At 32.9% G+C, this 27955-nt stretch overlaps 3 protein-coding genes across 4 annotated transcripts; 2 read left to right on the top strand and 1 right to left on the bottom strand.

Annotated features, from left to right (window-relative positions):
* Positions 1 to 6817: 6817 nt before the first annotated feature.
* Positions 6818 to 8311, top strand: LOC133701062 (auxin-responsive protein SAUR32-like). The gene has a single exon (XM_062124843.1). It carries the CDS (start codon positions 7567 to 7569, stop codon positions 8068 to 8070), a length of 504 nt encoding a protein of 167 aa, XP_061980827.1. The 5' UTR covers positions 6818 to 7566; the 3' UTR covers positions 8071 to 8311.
* Positions 8312 to 21985: 13674 nt separating this feature from the next.
* LOC133701987 (uncharacterized) lies at positions 21986 to 23578 on the top strand. The gene has a single exon (XM_062126174.1). It carries the CDS (start codon positions 21986 to 21988, stop codon positions 23576 to 23578), a length of 1593 nt encoding a protein of 530 aa, XP_061982158.1.
* A 248-nt stretch (positions 23579 to 23826) lies between these two features.
* Positions 23827 to 27934, bottom strand: LOC133701885 (uncharacterized). Of its 2 annotated transcripts, XM_062126052.1 has the most exons (10): positions 27617 to 27929; positions 27358 to 27429; positions 26711 to 26790; positions 26145 to 26244; positions 26010 to 26063; positions 25377 to 25454; positions 25127 to 25224; positions 24972 to 25029; positions 24276 to 24397; positions 23827 to 24186 (listed from the first exon to the last, which is right to left on the bottom strand). In XM_062126052.1, exons 1-10 carry the CDS (start codon positions 27842 to 27844, stop codon positions 24033 to 24035), a joined length of 1044 nt encoding a protein of 347 aa, XP_061982036.1. In that variant the 5' UTR covers positions 27845 to 27929; the 3' UTR covers positions 23827 to 24032. The 2 variants fall into 2 exon arrangements, with proteins under 2 accessions (XP_061982036.1, XP_061982037.1); XM_062126053.1 differs by lacking the exon at positions 27358 to 27429 and having other exon boundaries at positions 27617 to 27934.
* Between the last annotated feature and the right edge of the window lie 21 nt (positions 27935 to 27955).

Here is a 27955-nt window from a genome sequence, read left to right on the forward strand (position 1 = left end):
TGACATTATCATTCATATTAGTCGAATAGTCCATCATGGTAATATCTAATAGTTTTTTTTTAATAAATATGAATATATGCTACTATAAATTTTAGTTAACTAGTTTTAAAATGAAAATAATAACAATAACAATAATTAATAAAATAAAATAATATTTGGCATGTTCCGACAATATGAATTAAACAAAAAGTTATATTGTTTTGTGAATGGTATGCTTTGAACTGGATTAAATAATTTATTTTATCTTGTGTTTAGTATATATTGAATAACATCTGGCTGATTTAAAATCTAAATTAATACAAACTTAAAAAAAATTAAAAAAAATTAATCTGACCTTACTCATTTAAAAATCAAATTCTGCAACACAGTAAAAAATTCAGATGAACCAACAACACGGTTCAAAACCTGAATCCTTTAACCTCTGAGCTCTTATTCGTTATATTCAACATTATTTCTTTTCTTTTGGAAGATAACAATAAACTTTGACTCTGACTTATATTATACATCTTGAATTTGGATTGTGTCGTTGTGTTTATACACACACACAAAACAATGATATTTCTTTCTTTGTTACCACATTAAAATTCTCATTTTCTCTTGAAACAAGTTTTCATTACTCCATTACAGTAAAGGGTTTTGGATCTAAAGATTGAAAGCCCATCAGATTATTTCTAGCCTTGCTTTTGTTTTTGTCTTTCTAATTTTTGCTGAATAGTTTCTCATAATTTTTACTTTTTCTTGAATGGCCGGGGATCTGGGTTTTAGTTAACTGTTACAGATTTGTGTTTCCTGGGTTTTAATCTAATCCCGTGTGATTAACGACTGTTTCTTTTAAGTTAATAGCTTTCAATGTGAGTCGAAAGTTATACAATATACTTTTGTTTTGTTTTGTGTTGGGATTCTGCTGCTCCGCAGATAATTTAATTGATTTGAATTACAAATAGAATTTAATTGCTAAAAACTAATCAAAAACAAGGAAATACCTTCTGATTTGCAGAGTAATTTCTCTCAAAAATACCATTTAACAATACAAATCTTTTTTTTTATATATAGAAACCCTCCACTGTCTCTTTTCTTCTCTTTTTAAAACGCAGTAGCATGTATTAATGGGATATCTCCTAGTCATCCACAGGACCACATCAATCATTTATTTGATGTTCCACTGCAAGTAGAAATTTTGTTTCTTTTCAGCTCAGCAAGAGCTGATGTTGCTGCTCCGGCCAATGTTTTTACTGAAGACAATCACAATCAGGAGCAGGATTCGCCAGGATATCAGTGGAGGATGGAGAGATTCTCATTGTCTTCCCATGCAGAGGTAACTGGTTCGGTAATGGCCAATAATTAGACGATAAGATTCTCTTTTACTAGTTGATAGGATTGTTTTGGATGCGATGCTATTTGCTGTGATTAAAGCCAATTTAAAATATGACATGTTCTTTGTTTTCTTCTTCTTTTTCTATAGTAAACAAATGAATAACAACAAAACTTTTCTGTGTGAAACTTTATTTCACACGTTTATGATGTCCAGTTCAAAGGAAACACCAGAGATGATTCTGCGATCAACCAAATAAAAGATTTGTTGGGTTGCTTATCATCACCTTCTACCCAAATGCCATTCTCTTTTTGTTACTCAACTTTGGAATCTATTTCTTCTCTTTGTTCGCTTTACACCTCAATCCATCGTTTTGGATATCCAGCCTACACATCACCTTTTTTTCCATGGCCAGTTCATGTCTTTTCTTTTTCCTATTCTTGGCTATCAGAACTGACAACAGATCATTTGCAGGAACAGTAACTCTCCACGGTGGCTGCGTTGGATTACTAGGGATTCAGATTGGTGCTGAATTTGACTGTGTTGGATTTCCAGGAACAGTAACTCTGAGAAGGCAGCATGGGAATTCTGCAACGGTCATACAAGGGTACTTCAACACCTTTTATTTTTTACAAAAGGGCCCAAGGGCCGAGCACAGATTTGGCCCCAGATCCACTTGATCCTTGAATAGAATAAGCTTAAGCACTTGACTATCAACCTTCAAGTTTAGAAATCTTGCCCCCAAACTCCCAGTTAGGTCCAAACCGTACCTGACAGCCCAAAGCTCAGCCTTAAGAGCATTACAGGTACCAATTCCAGCAGCAAACCCAGCTACGAATCTTCCCGCTGAATCTCCTCATAAGCCTCGGTAACAGCTCTACAAAAAAGGGAATTAAAATCCCCCTTCCATGCTGACTTTGATTTCTGCGGTGTAGTTGCAGATAAGACGAACCATATGATTCTGATTAACATGGAACTGTGCGGGGATCAAACACCTTATCATTGCACCATCTCCACAAAACCAGCAAGCATCACAAAAAATAATAGCCTGACCATTGAAAGCAATCCTCGGATTCTACATTGAAGAATTTATCCCAGAATTCTTTTTCCATAAGAATTTATCTCGTAGCACGTGAATGGTTGACTCGAACTCAGACAAACACAAAGTACAATTGGCCTCCATTGAAAGCTTTCTTCTGCTTCTAAAAGCTTATCATTGTTCATGAGCCATAAGAAAGCTTTCCTCTGGGGACCTGGCCATTGCCAAATTGCATTCCATAAAAACATATCATATTATAAAATAAACTAATTTATCTATGTCTTTTAACATACATCTTATTATTTTTCCTACACTCAGTTATTGTGGACAGCATTGCAGAGGACCAATGCATTTCTCCTTGAAGTTTTTTATTTTTATATATTTGGACCCTGTAATTTTATGTTTTAGCCCTTGTGCTTTATTGTCATCACATTTCAATCCTAGAGTCTTGTGAAGGGAGAGAGAAAATCATTGGAAAAAAAAATAAAGAAGAGAGAAAAATTTTGGTTTATCACATTCTGACCAACCATAAAAGGTTAATTTTTATGTCAATAAATTTGTTTTAAAGATAGGAATACAATTTAGGTGATTTTTTCCTTTAACTATGTTGTAAAAAGTAGATATTGAGAGCCTAAAATATTTTTTAGTAGTTTAATTTTTATTTTCTAGAGTCATTAGAGGGTGTTTAGATATTGGATATGGGGTTATTGAGGTTTTTATTATATTTTAGGGTATTTTAAAATGAAAACAAATTGAAAATTAAGTTTAAAATATTCAAAAACCCAAAACCTATTTTTTCAATGATAAAAAAATATTTAAATGATACATCGTCTATGTCTATTAAGAAAAACAAAATCAAGCACCCATACTCGGGCCTCTAGATCTCCCACACTTGGGATTTTTTCTTTTAGGCCAAGCATGCATGGGCCTTAAAGCGTAGATTTGTGTGTGTTTTTTTTAAAAGATTTTTTGCACCTTTTGTTTTTTATTTTTACTTAATAATAATTTTTAAAAAATAAAAGTTAAAAAAATGATTATAATATTTTTCAATTAAGATTAGAGCTTATTTTGGTAAAATCAATAATTATTTTATGAATATTTTTATATCAAACTTGAATTATTTATTTTTTTATATAATCACGTGATAGTATTCGCGCGGGACATTAGTTTTTTTGGTTGAAGAGCATGATAAATTTTTATTTAAAAAACTTAGCTTCTAATAAAAAAGAAGAAGCATTGTTAGTAAAAAAAAAAAGAATAACGAAAAGGGAGTGTCGTCTAAATAAATACATATTTCTTCTCTTAAATTTAAGTTATTTGAATTCTTATAAATTTTTATTAAAAAAACCATGTTGTTGATAAAAAAAAATTATAGATATGTTAAATTAAAAAATACATAAATAAAAAAAAAAATTTTGACTGAATAAATATACTTTTTACTCTAGAATTTAAACCCTTAAAACTCTTTTTTAAGGTATTTGTTTTAATAGCTATAAATTTTTTTTAAAAAATGGCTCTTAAAAATAGCCTTACGTGCAGACAAAAATAAAATAAAATACTAGTAGTCTATATTCAACTAGCTAGAGACTACCCAAACTCCACCGGCCAGATGACGTCTGATGGCCATTTTTCTTACAATCATGGACCGTCCGTCATTGCATACATAATCCGCAATTAATGAATTGACCACTAAGATTTTGAAATTATTTGATGCTTCTAGGAGCAGTGCTTCTCCACTATATGTGTTTGGAATTATTGCATGTTTTTTTTTTAATTTTTTTATTTAAAGATATATTAAAATTATTTTTTTATTTATATCAATATATTAAAGTGATTAAAAAACACTAAAAATATTTTTCAATATTTTTTAAAATTAAATATATTTTTAAAATAGATCTAAATACAGTTCTAAACACAAAAACAAATAATATTAATATTAATATTAATATTAATAGATGTTATTAATTATTATTCAAACAATATTAATATTGATAATATCAGTATAAAATCTTTGGTCAGAGTTACCAAGTATGATATTGCACGATCTTTTTATTTTTTAGAACAAACACTTATTTTGAAACATTCAATATTGTACCAATTGAATATAATTACTTGATGTCATCCTAGTGATTTGCATTAAATTCCATTCCCTAAAGTAAACTAAAATGATGATTGCAGAAGGGGTGAGTGGTCGCATACCTATTTATTGAAATAAAAGCATAGGAAATAAAAGCGAGAGAAAATTATGTTTTTGTCTTTTGTTTGACTTTGTGATATATTATACATAATGGTAATTTGATTGTTTTGTTCAATTTAAAAATTTATGTTGAATAATGATGCAAAGTATAATTTTCTAAAACTTAATAAATTAGTGTAATTTTAACCAAATTATAAAATGCTAAGAATAATTTTTTCAATTTGTTATATATCATCATCACAAATGGCTTATTTGTTATGTTGGCCTAAGCTTTAGGTTCACAAAAACAAAAATTAAAAACTCCAGCAATAATAATATTATATCCACTCTTGTCACAAAAATAAAATATCCATTAAAATCGTGCGTGGTTATTTTATACTTGATTCCTATTTTCATTGTTATATTACGGACGTCTACCAATTTTTCTTCTTATGTTTTTTCTTCCTACGCTTCCATATGGTATTTTTAGGCTATTATTTTTTTAGGTAAGTTTTTATTTTCAAAAATTAGATTTATTGTCCATAGCTGTCTTGTTTCATGATTAGATCTTGTCCTCTACTCTTTCCCCACTCAAATGTGAGTAATGAGTGTCTCTAAGAACGTTTCTTTTTTATTTATGGCTTATAGTCTTTTGAAACTCCTTTCAAGTATGTGATAGGCTGATAGCTTGTCAATAATCTCACAAACAATAAGATTATCTTCCATTTTTAATTAAGCTCTCCCCCAATAATCTTTATAAAATCTTGAGCTTGCGCCATCCACCATTTAGATATCAGAAAAGTGGCTTGCAACATGTATATTTCTTATCACCAACCTTAGTCGTCTTGGATACTATTCTGTAAGGGTTTTTATATCTTTTTTGCTGATGAATAAGTATATATAACGATAAAAAAAAACACAAAATTAAAGAGATAATACTGGTATTTATACTCATTTTGTTTATATATATATTTTTTAACCTAGCTCGATGAGCTATATGTTCTTCATCGATCATGTTTACGATGCCAATCTTTATCTAATTCTTCCCTGGAAGGATGTAAGCAAACTTTGAGAAAGTTGTTATAGAGTAACCTTTTTTTTTCACCTCATAAAATACGCATCCTTGAATAAAAAAGCTTGTTTAAGATTTCCGACACTATTCTCGATGAGTTTCTCCTGTCGCTGCATTGAATTTCTTTTAAATTACCAGCGCTGCTGTAATAAAATCTGGGAAGAATTATACTATTTATATATATATATATATATATTTGGTTTCGTTGATGGATCAAATTGAGTTCCTTATCAAAGATAACGCAAATAAGATAAACTGTTCGAGGGGGGAAATGAAGCGTCCATGATTTTGTTGCCGGCCCATGTTTTTCTGTGTTTTTTTAGCAGTGATGGCGGCCTATATTGGTTAGCACGCAGAAACTAGCTTCCATGAATCTTCCACGAATACTGTGATGGTTGCGAAACATATGCAAAAATTTAATTATACCGTGAATTGTGCTGGTCAGATTATGAAATGGAAATTCTTTTTCCTGGCTCTCTTAACTCCTCCTAAGTCACGTGCAAGCAAAACTCAAATTTATTATTATACGATTGAGGTTTGTATTTTAGGGAGAGAGAGGTTTGACTTTTGAGTAGAGGCGGAGTTAGGGGACTGGTGGCGGCAGGGGCAGGGGCAGGGGCAAGAATTTTTTATTTTTTTTTCTAGCACCTCTTCTTCCATAAATTAGATTTTTAATTTTAAAAATAAAAAAAATTAATTTTAGTTTTTCTAAAAAAAATTCTTTGATTTGTTCATATCAAACTAAAATTCCTAACTCCATCTTTGGGTGATGGCCGCTCGTCACCCTCCCAAAGATTAAAAAAAAGAAACCCTTGATTTGATGAATTTCTTAAAAATAAACCTGTTAGCTATTTTGGTATAAAATGATCCTGTGGGAATTAATGAGTTATTTATTATCTTTTAATATGCAATTTCGAACAATACATAGATTTTGAAATGTACATTATTGCAGGTTCTTATCATTTCACCAATACTGGGTCCGCGAATTATATAGTTGTCAGCAGTATTTAGCAGCTAGAGGTTAATTCCTCGTTGAAAAAAACAAAAATTATATATAATACATACCACTAGCAACGTCGATCCAAAAACAGTTCTAGCAGGTGATCTAAGAAGAAATCTATAAAAATAATATTTTACAGCCATGATAACAAAAAGTAAAACCTGGTTGTCCACTTGTCTGTAAATTTCTCAATTCACAGAAACTAGCCACTTCTTGTCATTTTAGGGATCCCGGAAGCCAAATCTCTCACAAAGAAAAGAAAAGAAAGAGAAACCCATAAAAGGCCAAAGATAGAGAGGTAACAGAAATAGACCTTTCTTGCGTTGACAAGAGGGCATCTTCAACAATATTTTATGTCCATTTGTGGGCTTTATATATGAACTAGGACAGAGCTAGTTATAATCGTTCCATGCCGAGATTGACCCCTTGAAGACGCAAGTGAGAGAACATCTTGTGAGACTCTATCTGTTCTGGCTCCTTGATTTGCCCTCTTCCATCACCCTCTTCATCCCTCCCCCAATTCTTGAGATATACTCCAGTTATGTCTAATATTTTATCTTGAATCATCTTTCTGTTTCACTTTGTTGTCAAAACAATTTCTAGCTGTTTGTTTTCCTTTAATTTGCACGACCACTTCTTCTCTTTGTTTAGTAGATATGAGTAACTCAATGATGCCAAGGATGAAGGTCATGGTTTATTTGGTTTATGACAGAGGTTAACCTGAATCCACTATGCATCTGATTAACATATGATCAAAGCATTCTTTCTCATTTTCTTCTTAGTTAAGTAGAAACTCCATACCCAAATCACCAATTCTTTTACCTTGTTTTCAATTATAAGGATTGAGGAGGTGGTATGTGTTGCTAAGTCCAACAATATACATCAATACTTTTCTTTAGCTATATTTAATTAGTTCTTGCCGTACAAATTTTGTGTATTTCGTGTCATCATAAACATATATTTTTGAATGGATGTGAGCAAGGGGAAAGGAAAGTTCAAAGGTAATCTGATCATCAAGACATGGGAGAGATGCATATCGTTTGGCAGGGGAAGCAAGAGAACGTCAAGACTGGAACGTTCTTTAACACCAAAGAGCAAATCATGCCCGCATATTAAAGTTTCACTTGAAGACGACCATGATCAAAAACATTCCAGGAAATCACGCGTAGCTCCTGAAGGTTGCTTCTCAGTCTACGTTGGACCCCAGAAACAAAGGTTTGTGATCAAGACAGAGTATGCAAACCACCCACTATTCAAGATTCTGCTTGAAGAAGCAGAGTCTGAGTATGGTTACAACCCTGAAGGCCCTCTAACACTACCCTGCAACGTTGATATCTTCTACAAAGTGTTGATGGCTATGGAGGACACTGGTATTGATAACAAGATTCATCGCGGATGTAGCTTTGCCAAGAATTATGGATCTTATCACCTTCTCAGCCCATCGAGGATGATTGTTTTGAATCAGTTTTAAATTAAGTCTATGTAGAATTGTGTTGTTGTTTCGATAATTAGAGCTTGTCAGGTATGTGTGTGTGGTAAGGTGAGCTGTGGGGTTAAGCCTTTAAGGTTGAGTTATGTCTTATCCTATGTTTAATCATGTACTACTGTACAGGATAAGCAGAGGACTGGAAAAGTATATCCAGGCCATCTATGTAAGATTTACTTCTGTTATGTGAATTTCTGTTTAATTAAGCCGTCTAATATTGCTGTCTTATCATGTGCCTCCTTTTGTTTTTATTTTGATATGCGAAATATAAACCCCAACAGGAATTCATTATATTTCATCGAATCATATATATAAGATTCAACGTAGCTTGAATTCAGGATAGCAATTTGGGTGGATTAATCAATTTTTTCTATAAAAAAAAACTCTGAAATAATGTTTTTTTTTTTTTTATAAAAACATCTAGGTTATTCACTTGTCTAATCTAAGTTGACGGGTTATCAGGTTAATAATAAAGAAGGACAGAAAACTAATTATACAAACAAGTTATACAGAAGTGAAGTATGTGAACTAATTGGTTTTGACTTGGGAAAAATCAAGGTGGTGGAGGAAGTTGTCAGTATGAATCCTCCTTTCCGCAAACGATTCAGCTAGGAAAAGGCAAAACATGAGAATCTATACAATCCTTCCCAAAATAAGAGCAATTTAGTTGAAAATGTACGTCTTATGCCAAGGCGGGCTAGTTGCTTTTGTCCAGTTCCCTCTGTGTGTCCGCTCAAAGGACAAATAGCAGACTATAATATTAATAAAGGTTTAGAATCTCAGCTTCAGAGTTTGGAGGATTCACGGTTGGAAGACAATTAACCTCGATTATCTCATCCAAATCTTACGAGACCGCCCATCTGACCACAAACTAAAATAAAACATTTTTCGCCTCTTAAATCGATAATAAAGGGGAAAAAAAAATAGAGGTATCAATCATAGTCAAGAAAGAGATGCACATTACAATTTATTAGATGATGATGAATCCAGCGATGACATGTAGATGTAGGGACTCTTGTTTAATAAAAATTACTTTTTAAAATGTTTTTTTATTTTAAAATAATATATTTTTTTAATTTTTATCGCTTAATACATCAAAATAATCAGTTGAAACCTCAGAAAAAAAAATTTAAAATCAAAACTAGCGTTGAACCGCAATTATAAATAATATAGTAATAAACGAGTTGATTATACAGCACAGTTCAAAGCATGAGATTGACTTCTTCCTAGGGAAAATAAAATTGACTCGTAATTAAAATGATGTCACACATGGAGGCGTGTTAGCTAGCCACTTGTAGGTGGTGATCACTCGATTCCTATCCTAAGCTCTGCTATGTCCAAAATGTATTATGAGATTAATTAGTTGTGTTGGAGTAATCAATAAGCCATGTCTTGCTTGTATTCTATTAATTATACTCGAAATCATAAGCTTTGGTCGGTTTTTAAAAACATTTAATACGTGCCCCCTCGTGATGTTAATAATATAAACGGTCATGCACTCCCTCTACAGCATTGGCAATCCTAGCTTCTCTTCCGAATTTCGGAACTAATTCGATTTTTTATTTATTTATCGGTTATTGTTGTTGTCTTAAAGACAGATTTATTTTGGAAATATAGATTATAACATGTTTTCTCTATTTTTCTTATTTTCAAAAATATTTATGTGACTGAAATTTTATTATTAAATAAAAAAAATGAGCAATTATGATCAGCCATGGACCATTTCTTGCGCCAGGCTACCAGCCAGGGGCATTTCAAATGTCACTCCACCATCCAAGTTGACTATGCATCCAACTTTAATTATTTATTCATTTGTTATTATTTTTGTGCACATTTTAATATATTGAGTCATTCACACAAAATCTCCCCCTTGATGGTTATGACAATTTATTCACACATGATGGGGAAAAAGTCAAACCAAACCTGTTCAAAAAGAGTCAACCGAGCTCATAAATAGAAAAAAGCTTACCCTATCTAATTCTCTTATATCTCTCATGGAAGTTTTCTATATCATTTTTTTCCTTCCCAAAAAAACTTGTATTATTTTAAGAGAATATTTTCATAGATGATTATCAATAAAAATGATTACGTGCTGAGTTTTTGGTTGTTAATTTTTATTAATAGTTATTTATTTTTATCTTAGCTATTTTTATAACCGATAACTTTTTCACGAGCATCAATCTATATATCAATAGCAAGCTTAATACATTAAGTAATGACTTAAATTTTCTAGAAAGATAAATATTTTTATAATTTTTTTTTCTTCACCAATTAAGTTTATTTAATACTTGGCATCATCAAATTATACAAGTTTTGGATAAAAGTCTACAAAGTACATAAATACTACAAATCACGATGTAAGAAGGAAGGTAGACTCAAGCTCTCTTATTTATTTAACATACATCATTGTTCTCTCTGCCACACGCTATCTTTTCACACATTCATTTAACTTCTCCTGTGTTTATTAATTTAAACATTATAGAATCATTTATTTTAATTAAAAAAAACTTATTTTACAGGTACGTCACCAAACCAGAATGCAATCATAGAAAACCATATCTAGTATGAAGTTTATGAATTCACAAGATGACGATGTGTGAGTAAATTTTATTATTTATGCCAGCAACGTAATCATTCCTAGCTAGGATAAATATCGGATTAATAGAAGATTAATGTTACTTTTTAAAAATATTTACCGTATATGACAAGATGAGCATACGAAAACTTATTTTTAAAAAATATATAGCCTTAATATTCTAAATAGAAATATATATTTGGCTAGAAGTTTCAATTTACTTCAACAAAATAGAAATAGTTGGGCAACTAGACATCAACAGTTTCCATTTTTAAATAACTCCGACATTAAATTATCATTTAGACAACATCATACTTGGATGCCCTAGCAATCGGGGTGCTGCCCTGCCCAATTTATATTTTCCTTCCCTGACGAAATCAATGTCCCATTTGTAGTCGTTGGTTGTAGGTTCTGCTTATGTACATGCATGCAAACAAGATGTACGAATACATTAAGATCCTATTGATAATAAAATAAAGCCCAGCTGTCTCTCCCTCCCTCTAGTCATCACACCCTCCAATCCTAGCTAATCTTAGCTACCGTTGGCAGGGATTATATATTTTTCCCTTAGTTTTACTTTTTTCTAGTTTTCAAATCTAGATCTTAAATCTTGATCTAGTTTTCCTTTAATTGTATCTATAAGTCTAGATTTAATATTTGGATCCATGTCTTTGTTTATTTGTGAAATGCAACAAGTTCCTTCACGAATAATTCAAATTAAAGATTTTAATTAAAGAATTTTATTTGTTGTTTGTATCATTAAAAAGATCAATTATTATCTGAAAGACAATCGGTTGATGTTTACAAGAATTCTTTCAAATGTCAAGTTGCAATTCTATAATTTTCTTTATTCAATAATAATAATCTATTTGAAATTTGTTTAGTATTACATCATCAACATCGTTGGCAAATATTTTTGCCCTTGTGAAAGGAGGGGGGAATTAATCACTACAATTGTACATGTACAAAATGTACTCTTTTTATTTCACCATCAAAATGTACTTTTCGTAGGATACAGAGATTATCCTGAATGACAGGATAATTTTTCATATTTTACTACCTCAATAAAAGTTTTGGTGCCGCCACAAAATTTGTTGAAGAAATAAACTCCAGGTGGAAAACCTGGAAAATTTTCATATTTGAACATGCATGTCGACCACTATATTATCTCAATTAACGTGTGTTCAGTCATGTGGTAAGTTTTCTTATTAAAAAGATATTTCTTGGAGAAAAAAGAGATCCTCATATTATATAAACAAGTAAGATTCTCGTCTCTTAACCGATATAGAATAACAATAGCTTGACCTCCCTCTACTTTCTTTGATTTTACATTAAAAAAAAAAAGTATTTTTTCAATTTTATCGTATTGTGAAACTTGATCCCATGACACTTCAAACCCGCATAGTAAATGAGGTTCCACAATGGTGAAACAGAAACAATTTAATCATGGTACCCACAGTATCATAATAACCATTAAACACATTCAAAAATCCACTTAGCCTCTAAGCCAGAGCTATCAATAACAATAATAAATAAATAAATAAATAAATAACTACGTTTTGATATTGTACAGATGCCTCAACTCGATCAAATACCTAGTCATCTTTGAGCCACTAAAGCCACCAAACATAGATACACACTAGTCCCCAAGCTTGCATTCTTTGTTTTGACCAAAGGGTGGCTCCGTTGCTGACGGAATATTGCCCATATTTTTCCAAATTTTCAATATGCAAAATACTAGGACAAAAAAATCATGAAAATGAAAAAAAATAATTACAGTTATGCCTTTACTTATTTGTTCTTTCTTTTCCCCAAAAACATGTTTTATAGGCAAGTTTAAAACCTTAGATAAGCTAGGATTCCGATAATGAAGTTAAGAAAACGCAGAATTATGAACTACCTTAACTATAAAATTGTTGTTATATATCACTAATGAATAAAAATGTCTTCTTAAAAGTCAAAATGGAGTAATCAAATTGTTTAAAACTTTATTTTTATACACATTTAGAGCTAGGCTGCATTTTAAAAAGTTATATCGAAAAATCTAACTACACATAAATAATATAAAATTTTTGTTATATATATATATATATATATATATATATATATATATATATATATATATAGACACACATATCACTTCATTTTTATTTAATTTTCTCTCTTTAAATTGTAAGTTTGAATCTACTAGCCTTCTTTATACATGTCTGGAGCTAGGCTGCATTTTAAAAAGTTGTATCAAAAAATTTGACTACACGGGAATAATATAAAATTATTGTTATATGTCACTTCACTTTTATACAACATTCTCTCTCTAAATTGAAAGAATCCATTGACCTTTCTTTTTTTCTTCAAGAAAAACAAATTAAAAAAATAAAACAAAAAAACAAAGTACACAAATAAAAAGAAATAAAATTTGATACTAAAATGTAATGTTTAACAATTTTAAAGATTGATTAATTAATAATTTAAAAAAATAAATGATTAAAATGAACTTTGTAAATAAATTACAGAGATGCCTTCTATTTTATCTTTTTTTTTTAATATTAATTTTTTTTTAATTGAACCTTTACTTCTAAAAAATATGTAATTGGATTATAATGTGGGATTAAAAAGGCTTAATTATGAAAAAAATAATTCAAGAACCAAATTTTAATTTTTTTAAAAAATTGCCACCCAAGAACAAAAAAGTAGTTTCATTGTGAGTTAAAACAATGTGCTCTTTTAGTTTTTACATATAATATAATATATAATGTACCATTTCCTGTCATGACGGATTGATGTGGATGTAATCGATCGACGCGACACCATTAGCAATTGTCTCTTTCTTCTTCTTTCTTTTTTTCTGATTAATATACACCATTAGCAATTGTCGCTGACTAGAAATAAGCAAATGCTTTATTTCTAGTATCGTGCATGAGATTTTCTATTCCCTTTAGAAACTTATGCAACAAAAGTTAATCACGGAGTATATTTCATTGAATTGATGGAGCATCATTAACCTTTTTCATCTCATGGCTTGTTCCTGGAAACATCGCAGGAGAGAATTGGTGCATCTTTTACTAATTTGCATCGTGGAGTGATAATCACTCGAGGACCAGTTTCATTTACACGTCAATATTGACTCGGTCATACATCCAGTCACTTCGAATCTTCTGCCCTCGAACACTCGAGAATTATCGGTACCAAGACAAGTACATAGATCCATCTCCAGCATCAAGCATGTTGACTTTCTAATCTCACATGTCTTCAGATCTTAATTATAATGCATGAAGACGCTAGCTGTCGGCAAGAAATCTTAACTTTTAATCGACCCTCCAGGGATTTTTGCTATATACACCCGGTACGTAACATTCCTTTTCTTTTCTTTTTCTAGATGCAAACCCGTATCCCCACCTTTTTTTTTATCTATAAATGATGAAAACAATTGAGACGAAATGGATATATCTCTGTATTTTATGTTCTGAATTTATCCAAAATTAGTTTAGAAATAGATTTATTTTATGTTTCTATCTTAATTTCTCTAACCAAATACAAATATATCTCTTTTATCTTGAGATATTAACCACACATAACTTATTTAAATAATATTTAAGAAATTGCTTAAAAACCACCTGTATAACAAATGATTTCTTTTAAATCTTAAATGGAGTATCTCAATTCACAAGTATCACAGACGTCTTATGATGAATTGCAATTATTTTGATTACATAATTAGTTTGTATGATCTTGCTAGATTGTGAGGGGATCCAAGTTTTTTTAAATATAAAAAAATATACATGTCTCAGAAAATTTGTTGGTATTGTTATTAAACTTGAAAATATAATAATTTTTTTAAAAAAAAAATATCTTGATAATTTTTTGTATTAATGTATCTCTTATTTATCTTAGTCAACACATATTTTATGTGATTGAAAACTAAAAAAAAATATAAAGATAATAAAATCATGTTCCATATCTATTTAAGAATTTTAATAATAAAAAAATAATAATTTTGATTTAAACAATTTATTATCAGTGTTAATATTGTTTTTTAAAAAAGATTATTAAAATTCTAATAAAAAAATTTAAAAATTATATAAAAACTGAAAAATAAGTGGATGCAGTAAAAAAATAATTTTGAGTGTCAAAATTAAATAAATAAATAAATAAAAAACAGCATAGAGCCAAGCTCACCGTATCAGGCAGTCGCGCACTTGGCCTAACTTTATCTTTTTGAAAGAAAAAAATGTTACAGGGACAAATTGTCTGTTACAATTTAGCAAATATGAACACTCCCAATGATAATTAAACCCATGCCCTTAATTAGTTTTGTAACCCCTCCGGCTAGCAAAAATACGAAATTAATATAAAACAATTAAAATATATATTAAAATGCCTTACTATTTATATTAATAGTAAAACACTATAAAAAAAAACATCTATTTTTTTTTACAGTGTTTAGATAATTTATAGGTTCACCTCAGATCGCTAATGATCGATGGATTAAGAAGAATTATTTTGACATGTAAAAACAAAAGGTGGCTTAAAAACCTTTCGGCAATAAGGACTTCTTTTAGAGCACGAGAGGATGATAATAGCCCCACTCAACATTGCATCAATAGACCAAAAGGCTATTTAGTTCATACTATTTCTTGCTCGCAGCATCGGATCAAGTTAAATTTCTTTTAATGTACAAAATAATATCCATTGAAATAACTCGCAGGAAAAGAAAAAAAAAATTGTAAAGCTCAATGTACAATAATTTTAAGTCAAAAGATGAAATACAAAAATAATTTTTAAAAATAACATCGAAAAAACAAATTCAAGTTAGATCGGGTTAACTTAAATTAACCCATCATCCGCAATATAAAATCAGGATAAAAAAAATTAGATTTTCAAGAGAAAAACCTAGCAAAAAAACTAAAATTAAATAAAAAAACATTTAAAAAAATTATGAGTTAACCCAAGTTAACTTGATAACTTGTACTCGGGATAACCTCGTAGAAAGAAAAGTAAAAATATGACAAAGGTTAAAGGCCAATAATCTAATGCCAAATGATTAAATTGAAAAAAAATCAATTTCATAAAAAACATTGAGAAAAAAACTCAAGTCAACCTAAATTAACTTGATTAACCTTCACCCTATGCATGAGATCAAAGATAAAAAATAAAAACTGGACTTTTAAAAGAAGGACTTAGCAAAAAATACCAAAGTTAAATGAAAAAATACGTTAAAAAAACCCGAGCTAACCCATGTTAACTTGCCTAACCTGTATTAAGATAACCCCACATAAAGAAAAGTGAAAAAATCACAGGGCTCAAGGGTTAATAATTTAATGTCAAATAATGAAATTGTTAAAAAAATCAATTTAAAAAAAAAGATTGTGAAAAAAAACTTGAATCAACTCGAGTTAACTTCACTAACCCATTACATGGGATATAAGATTGAGATAACAAAACAAAAAAAGTGAAACAAATAATGAAGCTCAAGATCTAATAACCATGTCTCAAATGTTGAATTTAAAAGGAAAAAAAAGGTCATTTTTTTTATAAATGATCTAAAAAAAGCTTAACTTAAACTGGGCAACGGAGCCCAACAGAACTTTCTTTCTGAGCACGCATCACATCACCAGAAAAAAAACAGCTCGTCGGTCCCTAATGTCCCTACAGATGGCGGCATTTGGTAACCAGACAACCTTATACATGTTGACGAGTGTGTTGCAAGTGTCAACAATTTTTGTGTTAATAATATTTATTTTTTTAGAATTATCAAACCACCCCTAAGTAAATCTAAAAAAAGAACAAGAATGAAAAGACTAAAACATCTTTAAAACAAGCCTCATCAATTTTTTTTTTTAATTTAAAGAGTAATTGTGTCACTCCAAACAAAAGAAAACGATGAATAAGCTCTTATGTGCAAGTGTATTTTATTTTTATTTTACTAGCATGATTTTACTGTTTAAATAATTTTAAAAAGAAATCCCTAGTCGAAAGGTGTAGATTTTTTTTTTACTTCTAAAAGAAACAAAGTCATTTCACTGTATTAAAAAAATATACTCACTAATTTGTTCTCAATCAATTATTTTGCAAAGCCTGATAAATTCTTTAAGAAATATAATTTTACCCTTAATTATAAACTTGTTTAGTTTTCCTGAGAATGACAAAAGTTTCATTCCACTGTTATAACAATCTATGAAAGGTGTCTTGTAAGGTACTGTTTTTGTTCTTTTGTAATAATGTACATAGTTTCAGGCTTAAGACACGAGAAGCTAACTCCATGATTGATAAGAAACATTATGTGATTTACATCCCCACACTAGGGACGAAACATAAAATAGTTTTATCAGTGTACGGAGCTAATTAGATTCAGATATATCGCACGAATTGTGATGGATAGAGTGGGTTTGGTTTGTATGTTGCTTCTGTGTTTGAAGTAATAATAATTAAATAATTATTTGATAAATATAAAAAATATAATTAAATCTTGATGGGATTCATTATATATTGCATTAATTGATTGCTTCTACTCTAGATATTCACGTTAATAAAACAAAAAAAAACTCCTTGTTACCCGAACTCTTTGCTTATAACATTGATTATGTTCCTTAATCTTGTACAAATCCCTTTCGGTAATGTCACTTATTCATGTTTTTTCTTTTTCTTTTTCTCTACTTTTTCCTTTCAATTATTGGTATAGTTGATCATAATACTATAAAAAAGTATTACTGAAAACATTAAAGCTTTTTTGAAACAGTATTACTAAAGGCACTAAGAGTCTTTTATTAAGCTGACTCACTAAACTGGTACGATTTTTGCGAAATTAAGGCTTATAGTGTTGTTATTAAGATTTTTTTTTTTAAATTACTATGGTGCATCGTCCACCACAAGCTAATGCATAATTGAGTTTGTGTCTCAGTAAAAACTTGCTATTTGATTATGTGTTCTGCTGGTCCAATAATTTTATTTAATATATATATATATATCTACACAAGCTTCTCGACAGCATTTTTTGCTATAATAAATTCCCAGCCGAAGAATCTAAAATTTTATTGTTGTTGTTTGGTTATTTATAATTTTCTGCATCTTATATGACAAGAATTCGTGTAGTGGTGGGATTAAGAATAAACCTCGAGTACAAGGATGAAATTGACTTTTAAGCCTAAAACATCTGCAAAACGGTGCGATCTAAGCCTTAAAAATCGAAGCAATTATCGGAAGTCAAAACTAAGAGTGAAGCAGGAGGCAGTAGCACAAGCACAGAGTGCGAGAGAAAGGGAGACGAAGAGCAGTAGCAGCAACTCGGTGACGATAATCCAAAATGCCATGATCGTCACGATGGACTCCGGGAGTCTGGTTTTTTTTTTAAAAAAAAATCGGAATTAAGTTTCTTTTATTTATTTTAATTTGTATAGGTGACTTGCTTTGCTGAAGCAGGGGCGAGCTGTTGACAAATTGGGCTTGCGGGCCTGGTTAACTGATTCAATTGTGGATTTTCATGAGGGCTTGCCTACGTCTTGGGCCCTACGAATAACTGTAATCATAAACTTTTTGTTGAAATCGGGGAGCTCATTACTTCGATGTGTTGAATATTATAGGCATCAATTTCTGAGCTGCTAGGCAGTTCGAGTTCAAATCACTGTGAAAATACAATTGGGTTTCAGCTCCTTGCAATTTCAAATGTTCTTATAAATTTTATTCTTCCTCTGGAGGGAGCAAGCGAGGTGCTAAAAAGAGAGTTATGAGATCTGATGAAAATGCGACTTCAGATGTAATCCTACTTTATAATCTTGTTAAAAGTCGAGTGTCCGTGATTTCCCACTCAACGACAAGTATTTGTGTTGATATATATAATCGAAATCATAAACTATTTACCAAAAATATAAATGGCGGGGAAAGTTTACTGAAGATTAAAGAGAGTTCATCGCGGATTGTAGTAGTAAATTGATTTTCTAGTCCTCCATCTAATCAGCCAAAAAAACTAAGTTTATGGAGGTGCGTGGAACGTTCCATGGAGTTTTGGTGGCGCGTGAAGCATTACCTAGTGGTCAAAAAATTTCTCCTGTCGTGCTGTCAATTGCCTGCAGCATCCTCTTCTTCTATACACAACACATGTTGGGTTGTGATGGACGGATTTTTGTCGTGGTTGTTTTCTTTTCACTCTCCTCCCTCAAAATTCACGCTCAGCATTGAAAATTTCAAGGCAATCTTCTTGGTTGAGAATATTTAAGTATCAGTCCTCACTTCATGTCCTGTTTTCTTATGCATGTTTTCTTTTGAGCCGCACACACAAACATACATTTTATTGTTGCATCTTGCTATTTGTTCAAGTCTCAAAACATTTTTGTTTTGGAAGTGTAGATGGACTGTGGAATTTGCCAAATAAATAGCAGTTGTTAGTGTGACAAGACTCGTCGATGTTAAACCATACTTCAATTTGAATAAAACAACTATTTCCAAGCTCGTTCTTTTAGCAAGTTGTATCAAATATTTACACTGAGGTCAGAGTTCTCCCTGGTCCTTGGGATAATAGTAGCTGCAAGTTTAATTGGAAATATTCTGGTTGCAGTTGATGAGATGTATCTAGCTTCTTTGATCAACAAAGAACGGGAAGTTCACGCAAAGTGAACAACTGATCCTACAGAATGGCAACCATAAATGATGCAAAAACAGTGATCCGGGATAATGAAATAGGATCCCTTGAAATCTAGAAAAAGGGTGGGCTGTTAAAGCTAATTAGGACTGTGCTGCAGTCCTAAATGGAATCTAACTTAGACCAGTCGCTTTTTCCCTCCTCATCTACCTTGCTGATCTCTCCCTTCCATCCTCTCTCTTGTTTAACTTACAATTAGAGATTTAGCTTCTCCAAAACTACAACTATTTGTTTTCTTATTGCTTTTCCAGACAATTGAATCTGATCATTAATCTTTGTTCTCATGATTTGGTAAGCTGACATTACTGTGGTCCATCCCATCTCATGGTCCATGGTTCCAGTTCATGACTGGTATGAAATTAGCTTTGAAGTTTTTGCAACAGTACTATAGCTCTTCATCTCATGTTCTTAGTGCCTTAAACTTCAAAGAAGTTGCTCGAACCTCTACATCGTGCATGCTTTTGATTGACCATATGTAAATGCTTTTAGCACTTCTCATTTAGGGTTTTTGAGGTGTATCTAGAATCTGAATTACAAACAACTGTCAGGTATTCTGTACTGTTGCCACCAACAATTGCAGCACATTCCTTCTGTTTAATTTTTCCTCTTTTTCTTCGGAACTACTCTTAAATGAAGCGCGGCATTTGTTCTATATATATACTTGGTTCGATAGTCTTGATGAAGTCGTGAAGATTGGCTGAAGTGCTTGGGCCGGGTTGTTCCACGCTCTCATGCAATAACAAGTTCGACTTTTTCATGTCAATCAGTAAATTATAAGAGAAAAGGAAAGAATAGCCCCAGGAAAAATGAGAGCTTAGGAGAGAGAAAAATATATATGGTTAATGGTTGTGTTGTCTATTTTGCATATTATGATCGTGTAGCCTCGAGTTCCCTTGAATGGCCTTGAGTTGCCTCACCTCGATTTCTGTTCCAAGTGGTGTTATTGAATGAACTTGTTCTTTCGTTTAACTGGTCATCCAAGACATTTATATGTCTTGTTCACAGTAACTTTCTTTATAAGAGTGGAGTACTGAAGAAAAAAAAAATTCTCTTTAATATTTGAGTTTTTTTAAAAAAAAAATATTTTTTTTAGTTCATTTTGTTGTTTTTTATTTTTGCTTCCATGTTGGCATTATTAGATTTTCCTAAATTTTCTATTTGAAGGGTTTTTTAGTTTTTTTTTTATAAAGGGTTATAATAACTTTTTGAAAAACAAGACTTAAATGAATAAAAATTAAATATTTTAAGTTTTTTTTATAGTTATGGTGTTCTTGATTTTTTAGAGTTTTAACTTATAATAAATCTTGCTGTTATTTAATTTTTGTTCGTGTCATTTTTCGTTATGTTATTGGTGAAATAGCTGGTATCATAAAGTTAATTAATATGAAAATAAATGTTCTTTTATAAAAAAAGTTGAGAATATAATTATTGGTGAGAAAAATAATACTGCATCGATAATTCATTAATAAGCATAAGATATTGTGGTGTCAAACTATCTCTGTTTTTTAAAAATAAAATAACTCTACCTTGTATTGTCATTCACTAAACTTCATGAGAATCTGCACCGGACTGGATTCAGTCTTAGAATGACTGGGACTCGGCCTGATTTGTTGTTGAGGGCCTTGAAGGATAGGCATCCCTGCTATTAGGCCTTGACCCAAACTGCGTGCCATTGCTTGCTGTTTGGGCATGGCCCAAACGGCAGCAAGCCATCCCCTTCAAACAAATTATTCAGCACAGCTGTGCTGGCCGAAGGAGTTCATATTTAACGAGGAAGATGAGTCTTGGACCGAAAATCGGCTCTTCCCGAGTCGCCATTTAAAAAAATATTGAATTTGTAAAGACTAAGGTAGTGTTTATCGGGATAATGGCGACTGATTTTTAAAATATTTTTTATTAAAAAATATATCAAATTAATATTTTTATTTTTAAAATTTATTTTTAATATTAGCAAATCAAACGATATAAAAAAATTTAAAAAAATTAAAATTAAATTTAAATTTATAATTTGACTGGAAAAAAAATACATTACAGCTTTGATTTAACGAGGTTGATGGTAGTTTGGCTAGATGGTTACCTTTCGATGTAGAGGCAAATCATCCTTGCAGTTTTTTTTTTTTTCAAAAAAGAAAAGAAAAGAGCTAAAGCTGGCTTTACATTTCAGTGAAATATTAATTTGAAGTGATGGGATGCTGATATTTTCATTTATTAATTTAAAATATTTTTATTAATTAAATATAATATCCTTTTGGAGGAGGTACTTCTACTAGAAAAACCATATTGGAAAATTAGAAATTGAGGAAAGTACTTGATTGGCAAAATCGAAAGAAATTGGTGCACCAGAGTAAAAATAAAAAAAACAAAAGGGTTACATTCTCAATTTCTCAAAAACACGCAACCGACGACGGATTAAGAAAGAAAGGAAATAAGCAAGCAATCGTCACGCGACACGTCAGAATCTATTTCACTGGACGCGCGCGCAAATAGAACATTCGACTGTTTTCTAGAAGTAGAACCCGGAGGAAAACCTTCTGGAACTCGCCAGTCCCATCCGGAATGGAACGAATGTAGAATCCTTCTCTATAAATCTCACACCATGTAGCCCTCACAAAGTATCTTCGCATACTAAAAGCAAGGAAAAAAAAGAAGAAAAAAAACCTCAATTTCCAACCCAACAAGATCTGATTTGAGTCATGGATACTCCATTCTACAGGATTCACCGTAACTACCCTTCCTCTTCCCCTCAAATTCCAGTTCATCACAGAACGACGACGGTCCCTCCAAAGAAAGTGGTTTCAATCCCAGTCCGCTACGTCGGGTCGGAGCGGACCAGATCCGAATCTGCAATCAAGATCCAGAAGGTGTTTAGAGGCTTCCTGGTGAGGAAAAGCATGAAGAAGATTTTGGCGACAAAGAGACAAGTGGATGAGACTGAGAAGAGGATTTTGATGAAGGAGACTGTTGAATTAATGAGAAGAGATCAGAAGGAGAAGTTGAAGATTAATGAGATGCTAATGAGTTTGTTGTTGAAGTTGGATTCGGTGCGAGGAGTGGATTCTGGTGTCAGGGATTGTAGGAAGGCGGTTATTAAAAAGGCGATTGCGTTGCAGGAGACTGTTGATTCTATCGCTGCTGCTGCTGCTAATGGTGATGATTCTGTTGTGTCAGCTGGAGAGAAAGGTGTGACTGAAACGGGAGAAGGAGAGGAAGAAAATGGCAGTGTTGCGAATGCTGCTGATGAATTGCAGAATGGTGCTGCTAAGTCTGAGGCTGTTGTTTCTATGCTTGCTGACTCAAGAGAGACCCGGGAAGAGTTTAATGGAGCTTTGGAGAATGTTGACATGGCTAGTGAAGGTGAGAGGAACGTGGAATGTGATGGTGATGTGCCGACATCGATGAGTGATTATTGTGATTCGGTGCGAGGAGTGGATTCTGGTGTCGGGTATTGTAGGGAGGCGGTTATTAAAAAGGCGATTGCGTTGCAGGAGACTGTTGATTCTATCGCTGCTGCTGCTAATGGTGATGATTCTGTTGTGTCAGCTGGAGAGAAAGGTGTGGATGAAACGGGAGAAGGAGAGGAAGAAGATGGCAGTGTTGCTAATGCTGCTGATGAATTGCAGAATGGTGCTGCTGAGTTTGAGGCTGTTGTTTCTGTGCTTGCTGATTCAAGAGAGGCCCGGGAAGAGTTTAATGGAACTTTGGAGAATGTTGACATGGCTAGTGAAGGTGAGAGGAAAGTGGAATGTGATGGTGATGTGCCGACGTTGATGAGTGATTATTGTGAACCAGAGAGGGTGCTGGAAGTGGTTAATGAAACCGTGGAATTGAAAGAGGCGGTGAATGATGAGACGGCTTGCCAAGGAGAAGAAAGAGATTTGGAAAAACAAGTTGATAAAGATGGTGATTGTATGGGAACGAGTCAGACGGAAAGTCAATCGGATTCCTCTGCGAGTTTGATGGAGGAAGATGATGAAGAAGAACATTCCGGTGGGGTGGAAATTGAGAAGAAAGGGGATGAAGGAGAAGTGAAAAGCAATGATGAGAGTACAAGGAGGAGGGGCAAAGAGTTACTGGAGAGGATGATGGAGGATAATGAGAGAATGATGGGATTGATGGCTGAGTTATTTGAGAGGAATGATATGCAAACAAGGTTGTTGAGCTCGCTATCGCAGAGGGTTGAGCAACTGGAGAGGGCTTACATATGTGACCAGTTGAGGAGAAGGAAGAAGAAGAGGAATGCTGCTGGGTTACTGGATTGTTTGGAATCAACACCCAAGAAATTGTAAATCGGAACATGCATAGGTTTTTTTTTTTTTTTTAATGTTTGTTAATGTGTTTTGCGCTCCTACGCTATCTGTAAGTTTCAGTCCAGCTCTAGCGCAACTGATTGAATAATTCCATTGACGGAAAGTCTTTTTCCCTTGTAAGTTTCGTATTGCATATCTCATAAGCGTTACCTTCATCTGGGCATGGAAAACTTATTACCTTTCATAAGATTTAAATGATCTAGCAAAAGGGGAAAAAAAAAAAAAAATTGGAAGGACGGGATGGATTGGTAAGTTTTGATATGTTCAGCCCATACCATCCAATAGCATCTTCAAAAGTCTCTGAAAACATGGAGACTTAGGATCAGGCATGGGCCTGTGAAAGGCTAAGAGAAACATTCCTCAATTATTTCCCATACAATTAACCATCTTCTGTTGTGATTTGCATGGCGGGGGTAATCTTTTTGGTACAAGCTCATGGAACCCATTGGCCTTGGAAGAGTTGCATCACTGTTTTACCCATTATCCACTCCAACTCGGATGATGATAAAGGTACTTGATTGGCGATGGATAGTGCTGCTTCTTTTCCACCTTTGTAACCGCATTCAGGAACAACATAGGGGAAATCGCTGGAGCGAAAAGAAGATGTCAAGAATAGCCATGCATGCCTCTCTCTAATCTCTAGGGTGATAGGAAAGATGATAGATAAAGCAGTTACCTGCCCCACATGACTCGGCTCGCGCCAAAGCTTGAAACAACTTGGGAGAGGAGGGGGGCCAGATCCTGGTATGGGAATGGCATTCTTGACACCCTGAACAGGGCACTGAATTTAATATACACCTGCACGTATAAAATTTCATTTTACAGATAAAGAATCAGTGGAGTCAACTGGATGATCTGAATGCCATATAAGAAGAGGGAATAGAATTTCATTGTGGAACAAATGAAAAAGCCGTGTCATCAACTGGATGATTTGGATGCTACATGGAGGAAAGGTAATTAAATAGATGAAAAGGTTCAGAATAAGGCATTTAACAGTGTAACTAATAATTGAAATTGACTTCAAATTCGATTGAAATGTTTTGATCATCTCGGAAGCTTTATGTGTAACCTCATGAGGAGACAAAAAAAGATGTCTGCGAAAAGATAAGTATATTTAATGAGAAAGTATAAGACACCTTACATAGAGCTTGAGAAATCTAAAAAGGAAATCTAATAGAAAGTAAAATCTACTTGTCTTAGTTTCATGCCATCTATGATTATTGTCTTTTCCTAAAAAGACTCGAAAACAAAAGGAAAGAAAGTGGAGGCTGTCTACCACTGTTCTGGGTTTGATTAAAATTTAGGCAGCCTTGGATTCACCAAATGGCAGCATCAGTCATAAATGCAAATCAAGCAAGCATCGAAACCATACCTGAGGGAATTTTGATAGCTTCAGAAGCTCAGAGAAGGCAAAACTTTCTTCATCATTTCTGCACGATAACATGCACAAAAACAGCTAATTTGTCTTCCACCCAGATAAAGATTGAAAAGCTTCATCAAATCAAGAGAAGTTAAGAGACAGCTTACGTTGGTGGTTTGCAAAAACTCAAATGATCAAGCAATACAACTGTGGAAGGAAACTCTGTGCATAATTCCTGAATTTCTGAAATATGGAGATTGAGACCCTGAAAAGATTTTACCTTGTAAATGCTATCCCAAACATTCAGGCAAATATTGCAGTGCACTTGGAAGTAAATTTTACATGACGAGAAATAGGGTTCTGTTAGTTCTTTTGAGCTTTTGGTTTGAGTGGAAAATTGGATAAGAATGGTTATACCTTCATGCACATGAAACCAACTGGTACACCAAGTTCTCCTGCTTTGGAAAACAGTGCCTTTCCAATGTCATTTGTCATCTGCATAATTTACCAACTTCGATGAATACAACTTTCTTGGTAATTATCTCAGTGCACTGCATATGTCAGGGAATTAAGATTTGATGTTTGTTACAAATTTCAAAAGGGAGTTTACATTGCATCTTAATCGTGTAGTTTATGAGTTTCGAAGACCTAGATCAACCCAACCCCAGCACTTCTCTATTTTAATCTAATGCCCAGCAATAAAAAAAAATTATTGATAACTCTCATGGAAGTTCAAGCCCCGTCTCTTAACAGTGTATTCAATTGCTATTGAAGATTTTCCTTCTTAACCCACATTAGCTCAGAAAAGCAGATTCATATCCCACAAATGTACAACATTTTTAAAAGGGTACAACTACAGAAGTTAAACAGTCCACTTGTTTCTGTGTTTCTTGTAATGAAGACAAACAATAACAAGTTCAAAACGTATCTATCAGTTCAAAGCAAGAGAAAGCAGCCACAGAAAAATCTTCCCCTCCTGCCTTTAACTTATTGAGCTACAAATGTATTAGAAACTTGACAATTTCAGGTAACCACAAGCAAGAATTTTACCTTTACTCCTGATGGCCACAGATATGGGTTAAAGCGAACAGCACGATAACCATCCTAGCATGAATAGACACCAGAGAAAATGTCAGAATGATCCGTCAAAGGCAACGTTACGGCTATGAAATAACAGGAATACACCTTCAAAATAAGTTCTTCGAGATGCTTGAGTCCACTTCCATCTTCTGCAGGATTTGCAAGGCAGCAACCAACGAACTTGTTTGGATGCTTCTTCAGGACACTGGCCAAGGAAAATTCAGTCATTAAACAATAGCTTATAGCACTTTTGGAGAAGTACATAGAAAACAGCCAATGAAATTTGTATTTAGTGGAAAAGTATCATCTATTGTCCTCGTCTTAAAGGATCATGCTCCCATGCTATGTGAACCACCAGATTTGTTTTTTGGAGGGGGTATAATAAATATCAAAATGTCATTTCTTTAACCAAAATCATATGAGCAGAATAACGTATCAAACATTGCTAAACCCCAGACTACTGAACTCTGTCTTTCTGTCTCTCGCATATGAGCATCGAGGGGTTTCAGAAAAACTGTATTGTTTATATGCTGATTGCTGTATTAATTACAGCGGATGTTCCATACATTTTTATGAGGCTTTCTACCAGTATGCCAGTTCATGTACAAATGCAATATATGACATCCAGATTAACTAACTATAAACACTGAATACATACAACTTCAACAAACCTTGTCACTAGAGAATGGTCAAACTTATGATTAATGGGCTGTACAATGAGTGCACCGTCTACACCTGCTTCTTCCAAGGACTGTAGCGGAGCAAAACAGAACAGCACGAGTTATCCAGTTATTACATGAAAGTTATTAAAAAAAAAAGTGTTTAGGTTGGGAGCAGTTTTTCTTTATATGTATTACATGAATTGATTTGAGTTTGAAATTCAAGATTATCGACATGAACATCTAACAAACAAAATATACAGATAGCAAATATGAAAGGATTGGTTTCAGTTAGCAGCAACCTCTCTCATTTACATTACTTACAGAGTTGATTTGGTCTTGAAAACAAAATCAAGATACTAAAAAAAAAACTACGGGGATAGGGAATGACTCGTCATGAATTTAGTCTACAGCACCACAATGGGATCAAAGAAGTTAAAAGAAGTCATCATATTTCACCAAGTCGAATGAAGAAATGTTGATGCACAATCAGTTTAATATGACCACAATGTGTACTAGATCAAGATACCGATTTAATACGAGAATAAAAAGTGACTTAATTTCTAAACTAACATTCTTGAATTTCAAAGATCTCAACATAATATATAGGCAACCTTAAACCCAGACAATCATGTAGGTTGATGTAAAGACATATATACCTGCAACAAGAAATCTAAATCTCCACGTAAAGTGGGTTCTTGACCTGGAAAGTAAGGATATTTACCTGCAGCCTTCAAGCACAGCACACCAAATATACAAGAAGAATAAGAGGAATTAGAAATCAGGCCAGTACGGAGAATTTTGTAAGTAGTAGCACTTGTGGGTATTCATCATTAGGCAAGAAGCAAAGCAATTATCTTAGATTGAAAACGAAAGAAATGGCTGTAAGTGTCTCCAATATTGGGATTTTGGGTTTACCTCTTCAGGAGATGCCCAAACGTGCAAGTGTGAATCAATGACTTTGGCGGGGTTTGTCTTGTTGTCAGCTCCGCTACTGGTGGCCATTCTTGCTGCAAAGACTTGGGCTGGTGTCTCTTTAGTGAAGAGCTTGAACACTGAAACAGTAGACAGATAAGAGTGGGAGGATCTTGTACTAGCAGCTGATACCAAGGGCTTCAACAACCATTGGCCACATGTCACTGACATGGTGAGATGAAATTATAGTTATAATTGTTATCGTGGTGGTTGTTATTTTGGGGTAATACGGAGAACTTTGGGCTTTTGCAAGTCGAAGTGTTTGAGTGGGTTTGGCAATGT

This window comes from Populus nigra, chromosome 8, assembly GCF_951802175.1.
Source record: "Populus nigra chromosome 8, ddPopNigr1.1, whole genome shotgun sequence".
Classification (NCBI taxonomy): domain Eukaryota; kingdom Viridiplantae; phylum Streptophyta; class Magnoliopsida; order Malpighiales; family Salicaceae; genus Populus; species Populus nigra.